Source organism: Meleagris gallopavo, chromosome 1 (genome assembly GCF_000146605.3).
Source record: "Meleagris gallopavo isolate NT-WF06-2002-E0010 breed Aviagen turkey brand Nicholas breeding stock chromosome 1, Turkey_5.1, whole genome shotgun sequence".
NCBI classification, from domain to species: Eukaryota; Metazoa; Chordata; class Aves; order Galliformes; family Phasianidae; genus Meleagris; species Meleagris gallopavo.
The window spans coordinates 44319827-44334148 of NC_015011.2; the positions used below are offsets into that span (position 1 = coordinate 44319827).

Consider the following 14322-nt stretch of genomic DNA (forward strand, 5'->3'; position numbering starts at 1 on the left):
AATTGTATGTAGGTCACTCTGTCCATGGAAATGACAACAGATATAAAGAGCAGAATAACAATATTTCATAGGACAAATTCTTGGCTACAAAACACTCTTTTTCAACATAGCCACCACTATTAGCTATGCATTTTCACCAGCAATGAACAAGAGTCCGCATGCCACAGTCATAACAATTTGGTGGAGGTGACCCACTGTTTATAACAACTACTATAATGGCAATGTTGCTGCAAAAATGTTGCCCATTCAATACAACTTTCCGTGTGCTTATATCCAGTATTTGCTTCATAAACATTCAGCAAGCATCAGTGAATGTCAATGGGTGTCACTTTTTCTGCATGTAGGAATTCAATGACACAGCTTTCCTTCATGCAGGAATTCGATGACACAGCTTTCCTTCATATACACTTCCGTATCAAACACCACCCTGTCACACTGCCTCTCTGCTGCCATCTGTTGCACAGCAACAAAATTTCACAGAATACTGGTGGGAAGGTTCAATCTCTGCTGCCATACCACCAACATCTCTGACACTGTGGGCCAAAGTAATAGTGTAGGAAGTGTTACTTCTGGAGCAGCCCTCACATATTGTAGGCAACAGGAAAAGAATTACAAAAAAAACCCAAAATGATTGGAGGATTGGATATAAGGAATTTCTCATCAGTCTTCCATAGCTAGATGTTAGGAAAGTGAGATAGTTGTTACCTATCAATTCAGATTTCATCAGAATTTTGATGGTGAGCGCTCTCTCTTTCTGAATGGGAAGAAAGAAAAGCTGATGAATTTACAAATTCTAGTGAAATATGAATTGCATGTGCCTTACCTGTTCCCAACGATAACCTGTTAAATATCAAAGGAATTTAACATGATGATGATAATTTTATCATTATTATTTGTCAGGAGGAACAACCACATTCTCTGTATCAACGAAACTCCAAGATGTCAAACAAGCTCTCCCAGTGAGCCTGAGGGCACCAAGAAGTACACTGTAGGAATTAAGGAGAAAGTGAGTTTTACTTATTAAGAGTCATGTTTGTCTTAACTTGGCAGCAATGCTATAAGCACAAATGTATTGTTTTAAAAGCTGTCTTATAAAAACTACAGATGGAGACGTGTAATTGCTAAGACTTGAGATATAAACTCTAGCCCTCAGTAAACCTCTGCACAGGCAGAAAAGTTCACATTGGATTTCTCTGAAAGACCAACTGTTGTGAGGCATTTCAGTCAGAGCATTGAATTCCAAAATCAATGAAAGCTTTAATTTTCCCATTTTAGAAAAACAAGTTAATATGAAATGACTTGGGTACCATCACATTAAGAAAGAGAGATCAGTTTGGGCTTTTTTTTGTGTGCAATATGTTTACATTTTATGAATAGTTGTTCATTATTAACTCCCTTGCAGACATTCACTGGTGTTTTGTTTAGAATTCTTTTAAAAGACATTTTTTGCTTTTATTCTAAATCCTAATGGATTTGTATTATTTTTGAGGAAGAGGTTTTTGCCTCATAACCTTCTAGTGAAGCTGTAATGCTGCTAGCATCTCAGATAGATGAGGGAAAATCTTCTGTCTGTTTTTGCATTACAGATTTTTAGTATTTACTATTTATAACAGTAAAAAAAGGACAACAACAACAACAACAAAAAACATTATTTTTGAGATAGAAAAGAATGGCATATGAAAGAAAATTTGGATACCTGTCTAGATCTTAGCATCAGTATTTGATACATCCCTTACAGAAAAATTCCTTTTCCTGCCATATTTTGAAAAGCAATTTGAGAATTTATTTTCAGTTCTGTTGCATTACTGCATAACCCAAACTGCTGTATACTTCAAGTAATTGATAATATAGACATAAATAAATATTTGAATTTTATTTAAGATTGTCATGGGATATTTTTTTCAAAGAGTACGGAGACCTCACCTTTAAAGAAGCAGGAAGCATCAGCTTTGAAGAAACAAAGAAAAGGAACCTCAAGTCCTACTAGAAAAAGGCAGACTCTTAGACAATATTTAGTGAAACATCCAAACATAATGAAATCTCCAGAAGCACAAAGGTAAACGAATATAAACTGTCAGGTTAATTTACAGGAAACAAACAAACAAACAAACAAAAAAAACACAAGGCAGAAAATTATTTTGGAATGTTAAAGAGATCTGTTTATAGTTTATCAAAAAGAAAAAAATTGAGATGTGATTTGACTACAGTGTCACTATGCATCTTCATAAGGAGAAAATACCTGGTTATGCAGAATTGGTCTGGCAGAGAAACAACAACCAAAAAAATCTGTGGCTGGAAATTAAATCCAAGCATCCACATTTGACATGGAATGCTTTCTTCAAATTGAGGGTAGTTAGCTGCTAAAACAAAGCAATAAAAAGAATTAACCAAATTTACAGTAAAATAGTAGATCCTTCATCTCCTGAGCAGACTGTGTGAAGGCACACACTGCATTTTGTATAATAATCTGTTTGAATGATTGAACTATAAGTAACTTCAGACATAGAACTAAACTTACTTTTAAGTACCAAAATAAATATCTTACTGAAGTTCGTAGAATGTAAGATTTAGAGTGTGTTAAGCACCCTTAAGATGAAAAGCAGAATTGATTTTCTTGACTGAAGCAAGAACCATTTTGCTAGAAATATGACTTCTGAGTTAAATACAAGTCTGGATATGTAATGAGATATTTCCGTGTATCCTTATCATTCTTCAAAATTCAGATCTTTGAGAAAACACTGTTTCATTTTTTTTTTGCTACTGCTTTTTAAAATTTATTTTAGGATACATAAAGAAGAATTACGAAAAGTAGCTCACAACACCTTAGTGGTACTGCTGAAACCAATTGTGAGTAATTACTTAAACCAAAAGAAGTTTCATCAAATATGTCTTGAAGAGATGCCCTGGAGGTCCCAGATGAATATTTATCTGGCAATTGCACACTACAACTTATTTAAAAAGAAGCTAGAAGAACAATATAACATTGGAATTTGTGGTTCACATCATCAAGACAGGTATATCTTACTGAGATATCAGTGTTTGCTATTAATGTTGATTATTGTATTATTGCCATTAATACAAATAGATTTGAATAATAATATCATCTGTCAGCTTGCCTTATACACAGTTCATCTTCCACATACAAATGAATTTACATTTTGACATATGTGTGACAGGCGGCATGGACATTTTTGATTGCTTATTTGACTGGTCAGGTTTTATGACTTCTGAAAGTTTTGGAATGTAATATACTGCAGTCTTTTTTTGGTTGTTTGTACCTTTCAGCTGTTGTTCAGCTGGTAGCTAAAGCTAAAAAACAATGAAAACTCACTTTTGAGAAACTGAATTTTGTGTGTGTTTATATAAAAATTCTTTTGTATTAATACTTTTAATTCTCTTTTCTTCCATTCTGCAGTTACAATATTCTGGATCCTGAGATATTCTCATTAAATAATTCTGGAACTGTAGTGGTGAGAGAAGCTGTGGAGAGTAACAGAAGAACGTCAAATCCTCTTCCTCTTGAGAAGTCACCTTCAGAGCTGACCAAAAAACAAACATGTAAGAACTTTTAATGGATGAATGATAGTTGGTAAAGAAAAAATAATGAAACAATTCTACACATATCACAGTTTTTTTTTTTTTAAAAAAAACTACCCTTCTTCCTAACTTTTGTTTTTAAGAGACTTTGGTTTCAGAAAGATTCTTGTGAGGTGGCTGAATGGTGATTTCTTCCTTAAATTTGGTAACTTCTAGGATTAGTTGTGATTTGGCTTTGAGACTGAAAACTAGTTGGTACATATTACTGTGCTTTCTGATCCTTCCTCCTCTTAAGTAAAACCATCTTATATTTTAAATATCATAACCTTATAAATATGATAACCCTAACTTTGGCATTTCCTAATACTGAAGTGTTTAGCTGGCACAAAAATCCTAGCTGCCTGATAACATTTTCTTTCTTATGTTTTTGAGAACTTTAACTCATTATTAACCAGTGAACTTTCTGTCTTCAGATAGATCTTCTGAGCACAACACTACATTGTGGGGAAGAGATACTCCTCAAACTCAAATGACAAAAGTTATGGAAACATCCATCTCACTTTCTCCCAAAGAACAGAAGCAGTTTCCATCAGATACCATTTTATTGGACCATTTTACAAAAATCTTTCTACATTTAAGAAGAGCAGCAGTAAGATATATTTTCTTACTAAAAATTTTATTTTCTACTAAACACTGCATTACAAAACTTACTACTTTTTACATGTAAAAAATCCTAAGACACTTCAGAAAACTTTTTTGAGGGGGAAAAAGCAATGATTTCTCATTTTCTGCAAGATGTCAAAGTACAATGTATCAAATGTCAGGCCAGACTGGATGTTGCTCTGAGCAGCCTGGTCTGGTGGTTGGTGACCCTGCACATAGCAGGGGGGTTGAAACTAAATGATCATTGTGGTCCTTTTCAACCCAGGCCATTCTATGATATGATATGATATGATAATGTATCCCTATCAAATATATAATAACTTATATATGTTTTATTTTTCTTAAGTCTTTGTAACTTTCCCTTTCATGTTTGTTAAATCTTTCTCAAGTACTGGTGGGCTTATTTTGCTCTTTATAGGCCATAGTGGATACCTTGCTAGTATAAACAGAAAGACCAGTGATTGAAAGGAAAAGTAGTCTGCCTAGTCTTCCCATAAACCTTCCTGACACCACGTAAAAAATATATTTTTATGTGATATGAATTAATTTGTTTTCTTATTCTCACACCAGAAGCAACAATTAAATGCTATTATTAATTAGCGCTTCCATGAAAAATTCCGAACTAAGTTTTTGCAATGCCTTATATAAATTGAAACTTTGAGAAAGAATCTGTTACTAAGGCTGGTTTGTTGAGTGTAATTTTGAAAGATTAATCCTGCCTAGGCTCTGCAGTGAAAAAATGAAGCTTTTTATTTCTGTATTTCCAAAGTATAATTCTGAACAATATGCATAGGTTCTTGCTCACCGTGGAGGCCATTGGACATTGCTTCAAAATGCATGCAGAGAACTGTGGAACTACACTCAAGAATCACAGTCAATTGCTAACCATTCCCATTCCCACAAGGATGCATTTCCCATTACCAGGGAGTTTCTTAGAAACACAGTTTGGTTGCCATTTTATTTGGCATCGGACATGATTATTGATATGATAACTGAACTACAAGCAAGCAATTCTCTTAAGGTAAAAATATGAAGACGATATACCCTTTATATTCATGCCTTCTGTAGAGACAATTTTCTTTTTTTTTACATCCTCATATCTCCAAGTTATTTTCTGTTAAATGTTTTCAGACAAGCACAGTATTTTCTAATCTTTATAATTTGATTTCTCCCAAAAACAGTTTTGACAGTAACAAGTAGAATAATGTGTTTTTTTTTTTTGCTGTAGATTGTGGAGCCTGAAGGAGATTTCTGCATTCCCAGTTGCTTAGGAGGTATTACTGATGAGAACGGTGGTTCAAATCTCCATCCACAGTCTCCCTTGGATGATGTGAATGTGGTTGACTTGAAATGGATATGTAATCTGATTCTTAAAACATTAGAATTTTTGTATCAAATGAAGAGATGGGAAGCACTGGTACACATAGCTGTTCAGTTTAATGTATTTACACAGTAAGTTACACCAACTCTGACAAAAACTAAAAAGCAGCATTATACATTTCGACGTATTATTATTTTGATTAATTACTATGCTTTGCTTTTTCTTTCAGTGAGAGATATACAGAACAAGTGAGTCCATTGCTGGTGTATGCTCAGAGGCAACTACTGGAAAGGATACAGCAATTCAGTGGCCCTGACAGTCATGGATCTCATTTCACAAAATATCTATCCGATAATGCAAATAAGGTGAACCGCAGATTTCTTTTTTGGGTACTGTTAATGCCAACTAGATATAGAAAAATATGTTTGCTGATCTGATTAATATGGTTTTCCATAATGTTCACAAATAGAAAATTAAAATAAGAAATAATGAACGTAACTGATTGAAGTTCATGAGAGGGCTTTCATGATATGATTCCACAACAGCAGAGGTCTGCACTTGCTGACCCAGAGAACATTTCTTCCATGCATTATGTACTCATTCCATATTATCAGCCTAAATCTAATTTCATGTTAGTTCTTGATGCTGCTCTTTTAACCAGAAAATGTTTATTTGGATGTTGCATAATCTTTGTGATTAATTAAAATTAAATCAAAGAAATGGCTTTCTTTCTGCATTGGAAGACTGCTTTTCAATTAATTGCACGAAGTTATCTCAAGCATTGACAACACCAAGAAAAAACATGCAATACCTTATTAAAACAAACAAACAAACAAAAGCAGCTGCTCAGCATGTTCCTTTCACTAGAAGACATGGCTTTCTATGTTTACTGAACTGATATCCTATTTCCATTTTTCTGGAATTACCTATTGAAAATCAGGATTTTTTCTTAACTTTATCTTTAAGAAGTTGCATGATTTATATTTTTGATATATTTCTATTAACTAATATAAACACAGGACACAAAGAAGAATGGGAAAGTGTGATTTGGAAATCCAACTCGGCATAGTTCTGAATTTGTTTCAGGTTTGGGATCTACTGCCTTGCCTAGCGACAACTTCTGCATAATACCTGCAAGGCATTCAGAAGGCATTCAGGGCTTACAAAGGGAGCTGAAGATATTCTATGATTCTCTGATTGTATATCAATCAATTGTGATCTGAGCAATGTGGAAAAGCAATCATAGTTATGAAAACATCTTAATTTACAGAATGAAGACTAATGTCCTTTAATAGTAAATAAGACAGCATCAAGTTGGAAATGAAGAGAGTATGGCAACATTTTGCAATGCTATTCAGGGAGACTGGAACTAGCTTTGAATTGATTTCTTCTTTCCTGAAGTGACGTGGCTACATCAACACAACTAAATGCTAGATTAGCATTTAGTATAGAAGCTAAATGCACTTTTATGGAAATTTGCCTTTTTCACAGGGTTAGATCCTGTTATTTGCTTAGAGTTATTTTGGGTATCCTTCCTTGGGATGACATTGTGCTTTAAAGGTAGTGTGCTCTTCAGGCATACATACACTTCTAGGTTATTTGTGAACATGCATTTGTCTAGATTAAGAAAGGTAGAGTGTTTGCTGAATATCAATAGCTTGCTTACGATTATGACAAACACTATATGAAAGTTAAGTTTAATTAATTAATATGAATTGTTTGTATTTTCCAACTCTGATCCCTAAAGATATAAAATTTCACACTTACACGATATATCTACTATTTAAATATTGTGAATATTTTACCTCCTATTAACCTGGATACTAGTAATGAATCATTAGTGTTTTTGTAAGTTAATCCTCTTTGATTTTGTGATATATGACTGTTTAGATGGTTATATAAACATGAAACATTTGTGTGTTTTTTTTTTTCTTAAATATTGTTCAGTGATTATGAAAATAAACTTGTTTTTCAGATGAGCTGCAGAGACTACATAGGGAAGAATCTACAGCTACCTGTTGCCCATTCTGCTAGTGTACTGGTCTTTCCTGACTGCTTTTTCTATCCTGAGATGAAAAATGATTATGCAGGTCAGAGCACATTTCAACGTCATGAGTTATGTTTTTTCCCAAAACCTTTTTTTTTTTTTAAATCCTACTGGATATTGTGTAATTTATTTTCCTCCTTACTGTAGGCCTTCCATTGTTCTTATAATATGTTCCTTTGAATATAAGATCAGCATAGTCTTTAAATTATTATTGTTTTTTGATTGATTTGATTGATATTTTGATTGGATAATAATGCTGTGAAGACCTTTCCAAATACATTCAGACTGCATCTGAAAGCAGAGAAGAGCATTTGTTGTCCAGCTGCAAGATGGCCGCGGGATGTTGAGTAAGCTTGGTGGTCTTTACTCAGTTTTCTGAGGGTGTTGTTGAATTTCAAACAACATACCCAGAAGTTAATGTGAAACCTTCACTGTTACTGGTAGAAACAATACAAAAATTGAGATGAAGTATGAAGTGATGGAGCACCTTTTTCACATGTAAGGATGTTAATTCCAGTCAGGATTAAAATGTTTTAACTACTGATGTAAGTTTGTAAAACATAGCGCCTCATACTACAGAGATGTCAGAACATTGCACAGAAGGCTTTGTGTGCAATTCAGTGAAGGAAAGTCATTAAATGGTAAATAATGCTGCAGAGTAGATAATATTATGCATGCAGAGGAGAGATCATGCCAGCTGACAAGTTCGGTATGTAGAAGCTACAGGAACTGTAGTAAGCAGGACCAGCTGTTGTAAATAAATCTTTACTCCCATACTAAAGACATCAGAATCCAAAGAGATGTCAGCTTGAGATGCATGGAATTCATGGAATGTAGGTGTCATGTGACAATTTAACACTGAAAAAGACACAAATGCTCAGAAGTGTTGTTCCTGATTGATAGTATTTTGCTTTAGTTCATAATCCAACAGGAAACAAAAGTGACAATTACATTAAGATAGTTTTGGTGTTAGTTTATGGAATACGTGTGCATATATGGGTTGCTTTCCTAAAAATATATGTTTATATACCAAAATTATTCTCCGTAATTGTTATTTTCTTTTAGATGGCACTCAAGTTAAACCTGTAGTTTATGTACCTCTTGATGTAAAGGACACACTGAAATGTTTTAGGGAAACTCTAAGAAAGTCTAAATATCACAGCAGAGCATTGAAACACAGCAGAAAACTGCTTTCACTTTTTCTCGCATACACACAAGGTGAGTACTTAATTGAAGTGTTTCTCACTCAGCAGTGAAGTGTGTTTGCAGTTAATATATTACAGAGCAGAAGAAAGTTCTTTAAAAAATGAATTATAATCATTATTGAGAGTCAGAACTAACATATAATATTATGCATGAAATTCTTTAAATGTAGGGATTAAGCTGGATTTCACATGATTTGTGCCTCTCAATTGGATGATAAAAATTTTTCTCATACAAATATGTAACTTGTCTTTCTGTTGTCAGACCTCCATTGGAGGACTGCCTGGCAGCTCTTATCAAGCTTATTTTCTCTGCATGGCCCTGCATTTTCATTTTGATGTGCTCCGCAATGAGTTATGACCAATGAGCTTGATTAGAAGACACACTGACAGAATCAAAAGATAGGAAACTAGATTGGAAGAGGGCACAAAGGAATCATGTATTTCTTTGAATAATGCAACATGGAAATATTTTTGGTATTAGCAATAGTACAATACTTTACTGAACTGTTCATATAAATTGCTTTCCTGATCTAGAAAATGTTGGAAGAACAATCAGTCAAATCTCTCCAGATAGAAGGCTGGAATTTAATGTGGGAGCCGAATTGGTGTTTCTACCAACACCGAGTGACCCTTCTCAAGAAAAATTTAATTTCTCCAGTAGCATTGAGAGTAAACCAATACCACAGTCACAGCTTTCATTAATTGTCTCTTCCTATGAACAAACAATTGGTAATTGCTTTTTATACATTTCCGTTTACTGCTAACACTTATCACCTTTCTTCCTACTTGGGCTCACTATCTGTTTTTTTCCAGTGTTTCCTTTATCAGACAGCTATAACTGTGTGGAAAATAGTCTCCAGAAGTACAAAAGCTTCTTTCTTAATTCTGAAAATGTATATTAGCTCCAAAACAAAGCATTTGTTGGTTGTCACCTCTACAGTATCTTTTCTTATGAAAAAGTATTACTTCTGTGGTGTCACGCTGATTGATCCCACATTAAAAATCTGTCATGTTCAAGAAAGTCATTTTAATTTCATTATATATATGTATGTATATATATATTTTTTCCCTAGGAAGCAGATCTTTTGTGTTCTTTACATTGGAATATGAGAACCTGTTAGTTTGTGTGTATATTACTTGCTAATAATGCTTTACTCATATATTTACAGCTCAGCTTGAGAATGTTTTTTCAGTCTATGAAAACAAAAATACAACAGTTTAGGTAAACAGATCTGTAAATATGTAGTAATCTAGTTTTTAGATTTAGTAGAAATAAGAAATTATACATTTGAAGACAAAATATACAAGCTTAGTAAATCTTTAAAACGTATTTATGCAATGAATTGCATGCCAATGCATGTCTACTTTTTATGCAAAATTAGTTCAAGATTCAGTAACTGATTTAATGATGGGATGATATTTTTTTCTTCTTCATTATATAATGAATAACAGAAATCCTTGAAATGAACAACCAGAGAGACCTCAAAGTTCAGGCTCTACATGAACTTGGAAATCTTCACTTTTATGCTGGAAACAAAAGGTATATAATTCTTGGATTAAAAAGAAGCATAGATTCTTTTTTTTAAATTGTCTTTCTTACTCACACAAACTGTCTTGTAAGTACCCGTGCTGTTTTGAGGTCTGTATCACTTCTTTCATCTATCTCACTACTAGCTATATTTTGAGAGATTTTTCTCTGGCAATGGTTTATCTTTCTTTGCTGACTAATTTTAAGATTAAGCCATTGCTGTGTGTTTAGGAAGTAACATTTATCTTGTGCCAATTTAATCTTAGTAAATGTCCAAATGAACATGTTGACCATGAATGGTATCTTTCTGTCAAACTGTTATTTCTGTTTTTGACCTAATCAGAATTAGTTATAACTTGTACAGTGGAGGCAATATGAATCTAGTCTTATCTTCTGCTTTAGAAAATGTCAGTGATATGATGAGTAAATTTTTTTATGTGTTACAGAGCCGCTTTTAAACACTGGTGTCAAGCCCTTGATGAAACACTCAACATTACTGATATTCTTAACACCTGGCAAGAGTTAGGCTTTCCAAAAAATGCTACGGAGTTCTTTGCAGTTGGAAGATCTACTGATATTAGTCAGAAATTTCTATCTCAGGCTGGAATTTGGGGATGTTTGCATGCAGCAGTTTTAGTAGCTAAGATAGCTCAGTAAGTATTTTATTATTATATTTGTAAATATCTATATAGGTGTATATATTTCTTCCATATTTTAAAAGAACTGCTCATCCAGGATATTTGGCAACTTGAAATTAATTTAAAATACTAAAGAGTTGCTGTAAAAAATACTCAACAAAGAAAAAAAAATCAGGAAGAAAGTTCCTCTTTTGTAGAATAGTGTTTGTTCCCTTTCCTGTAGTGCTCATCTTTGATCACAATTGCAGCTGTATATTATATGGAGAGATCTTGGAAATAAAACAAAATGATAAAGAGTCATAAGCACAAGGATTTCATAGTCTCATTGATTTTCAGTTGAAATATCACATCCCGCAAGTCATTGTACATATTAAATATTAATGTATCCTAAGGACAGATTTGCTGCCTGAAGTACTCATTTTCTGGTGAATTACAACTAAATAAAATTTGAGTTACTGTATGAAAGTCTGCCATCAATAAACATTTCAGTCCGGTACTGCTTGGCTGCTGGTAAAACACTACGGATGTAACTCTGAGCTGTTCCTCAGTATATCATGTATTATGTAGAATGTACAAAATTTAAAACTTAGAAGTATTATCTAAGCCAGTTCCAAGTGACCTTAGAACTGTTAGACCCATGAAAAGGCGGAGCTTTATCTAAGTGAAGTGTGTTAGCTGGCAAGCAGGTCCTAGTAATAGCACTGCAAAATATCTGTAAACTAAAATACTTTTGAAAGCATTAACATGGGTCTTTCAGCATGAAATGGCATTGTGCAGCACAGAATTAGCACTCCTATGAAAAGGAATCAGTTTATGTGGATTCTACACCACCTTCGTCCTCTTCTAATTCTCAGCTGTGATGCAGCCTCAGGCACACAGCAGGACCCAATCCTGAGCTACTTAAGGTGCTTGTTATACATGTTTGCTGCACTTTATACTATGACTCTACTTCTACTATATCCATTCCAAATCCTTGTAGGGATCTGGATGGAGTATCCTCTCAGCTTCTCCCTTAGATAGATCTTTTCTCAGACACACATTGGGCTGTTAGCCATCCTTAAGTTGCTCTTTTTATAATTACTTATTATGACTGTAAAATGCACGTTAGAGGACTCCAGTATTGAATTAAAGATTCTGAATATTATGGATCACAGCATGCTACAATGATGGTTTAAAACTGGTGAGGTAGTGTGTGGGTTTCATTTAATCTAGGTGAACAGCTACCATGTGAAAGTCCATGTGTGCTAGGCTTCCTTTATGGAAAGAAATGCACCTTATAAACATGCTTTGTCTTTCCAGTTTGAGATGAGATTAATTTTGCTCTTAAATTGCATATTTTTCTTTCTTAACTTTAAAGGGAATCTAGACAACTCCTTTTATCTAGGTATGCCTTTGGTCAGATGATTCTTTCTTTGCATGACATGGCTGAGCACCTATCTGCAAAAGAGACAGCTGTTTTCCAAGATGGAAAACATCTAGATTTTGTTAGTACCATCATTATACTACATTAAAAAAAGGGTTTAAATAATTTATATTGATGGACACATTAATATCTCTTATTATTTGTTGTACTTTAGGTATATAACAACATCAAATGTGAGATTAAGAACTAAATATTGCCACTTTTCTGCTATACTCTTTAAGGTAAGGATACAATTTCAGTCAGAATTCACAAAGATGACAAATTTGCTTCTAATATTTAAATCTCAATGACATCCTATTTCTTTTCTCATTCTGATTGTAACAGAAAACTGAAGATCAGAGGTAACTGACAATTTATGCACATTAGATGTATTTATTCTCTGTTTTTAAAAATATTCCAATTCTAAAGCCTAAAAATTATCACTTCAATAAGACTTGGATCTCTCCAAGAAATAAAGAAATACTGAAAAAGTGAAGATGACTGAAGTATTTGGCAGTCAAATATGTATCTTTTTCTCTTGAAGTGTTTTGCACAAGAAGAGGTGGATAGTATCAACAGGATACTCAGTCATTGAGATGATGTACATTGAACAAAGTCTTCACAGATTGTCATACATGTTCAAACAGGAGAACAGACTCTTTAGAAAAAATCTTTTTGTATTTTTTAGCATTGAAAAGTATTTTTTTTTATATTCCTAATATACAAAAGAAATTTGCTCTAGTAGTGGGTAGTCAAAATGATTTAATTTCATTTACTAAGAAAGTAAGCTTATTAAGTTTGCAAACTTTCAGGAACGAACTAGGGAGGAAATAGAAGTGTTTCATTTTACTTCTAAAATGAGGCTTTAAAACATCAGTAATTGAAGTGATATTGGAAAAAAATAATTGCAGGTATTCTGCCAGTCTGACTCCACTCCACACACTGGGGTCAATGCTAACTCATCTCAATGCAGCAACAGGAAGTTAGTTGGCCTCTACAGAAGCAAACCGATGCCAGTTTCTAACATCTCGCACCAGCTGTGATTGTGACTGTGTGACCTATTCTAGGTCATATTTAAAGCCTTGTTAATTAACAAGGGTTAATTAACAATTGTTAAAAAATAAGGGGAGAAACAAGTTGAAGAAACAGAGGTATAGGAGAATTATGATTAGCTTCTAGCTCTGTAAAATGCAGGTGGTACAAAGCTGAACAATTTTGATTCCTCTTTTTGACAAAAGTAGTACTAACAGTTTGTTACAGCTGTATAATGGTAGAAATAATTGTGACTTGACTGAATTGAGACTGATATTAATTGAGATAGGAGCACCTTGCAGGGTGAGAGTCTTGAAAAATACAAACAGTTACTGAACTTTGCCAAGTTCAAGCCCATAATTTGTTCTGTGATGTGGAAAGATCTTTTAAACCTTATTTAAATTCCACCTCTGGTATTGACTTCAGGCTTATTAATATCTGAGATCTGAGTGTGTCTGTCTAGCATATCTTTGCTAACTATGATATGATAAACACAATTGGGAAGGAATATCCAACATCAGAGACAATGTTAATGTTCCTGCCTTCACAGAGATGAATGTTTAAGTTATATCACTTAAGCACTACACCTAGATAAAGAAGTATTTTAGTATACTCTGGTCAAGTTATATGGCACAGAGGTAGTGGCAAGGTGGAACCTGCTTCCTACAATTTTTATAGTATGCAGGGTACTTATGAATTCAGAAAGATAACAGTACATAGTTCACTCTATTTAGGCATATTTCAGAGGAAATGTCCTATTATATACAATCTGAAATACATTTTATTCAGAATGACTTTAAATGCACTAATTGTGCATTTAAAGTCACCAGCCTCTAATTGGACTTGAATAGTGTATCTCAGAAATAATGATTGAGGTGATGACTGAGCAAGTGCTTAAGGGTAAGTAAAAAGTAAAATCAAACTACTGCTCTTAGCTTAAGGCAAAAAA

General features: G+C 33.7%; 1 protein-coding gene across 3 annotated transcripts in view; it reads left to right on the plus strand.

Annotated features, from left to right (window-relative positions):
- CFAP54 (cilia and flagella associated protein 54) overlaps window positions 1-14322 on the plus strand; it is a 95441-nt gene that overhangs the window by 53746 nt on the left and 27373 nt on the right. For all 3 annotated transcript variants that reach the window (XM_031553952.1, XM_031553949.1, XM_019611314.2), the window contains exons 32-45: window positions 901-1006; window positions 1908-2056; window positions 2784-3014; window positions 3416-3558; window positions 4011-4186; window positions 4994-5221; window positions 5429-5652; window positions 5751-5886; window positions 7497-7611; window positions 8634-8786; window positions 9308-9502; window positions 10226-10313; window positions 10748-10954; window positions 12517-12583. In XM_031553952.1, coding sequence (XP_031409812.1) covers window positions 901-1006; window positions 1908-2056; window positions 2784-3014; window positions 3416-3558; window positions 4011-4186; window positions 4994-5221; window positions 5429-5652; window positions 5751-5886; window positions 7497-7611; window positions 8634-8786; window positions 9308-9502; window positions 10226-10313; window positions 10748-10954; window positions 12517-12583 — 2218 coding nt within the window. The remainder of the gene's footprint in view (window positions 1-900; window positions 1007-1907; window positions 2057-2783; window positions 3015-3415; window positions 3559-4010; window positions 4187-4993; window positions 5222-5428; window positions 5653-5750; window positions 5887-7496; window positions 7612-8633; window positions 8787-9307; window positions 9503-10225; window positions 10314-10747; window positions 10955-12516; window positions 12584-14322) is intronic.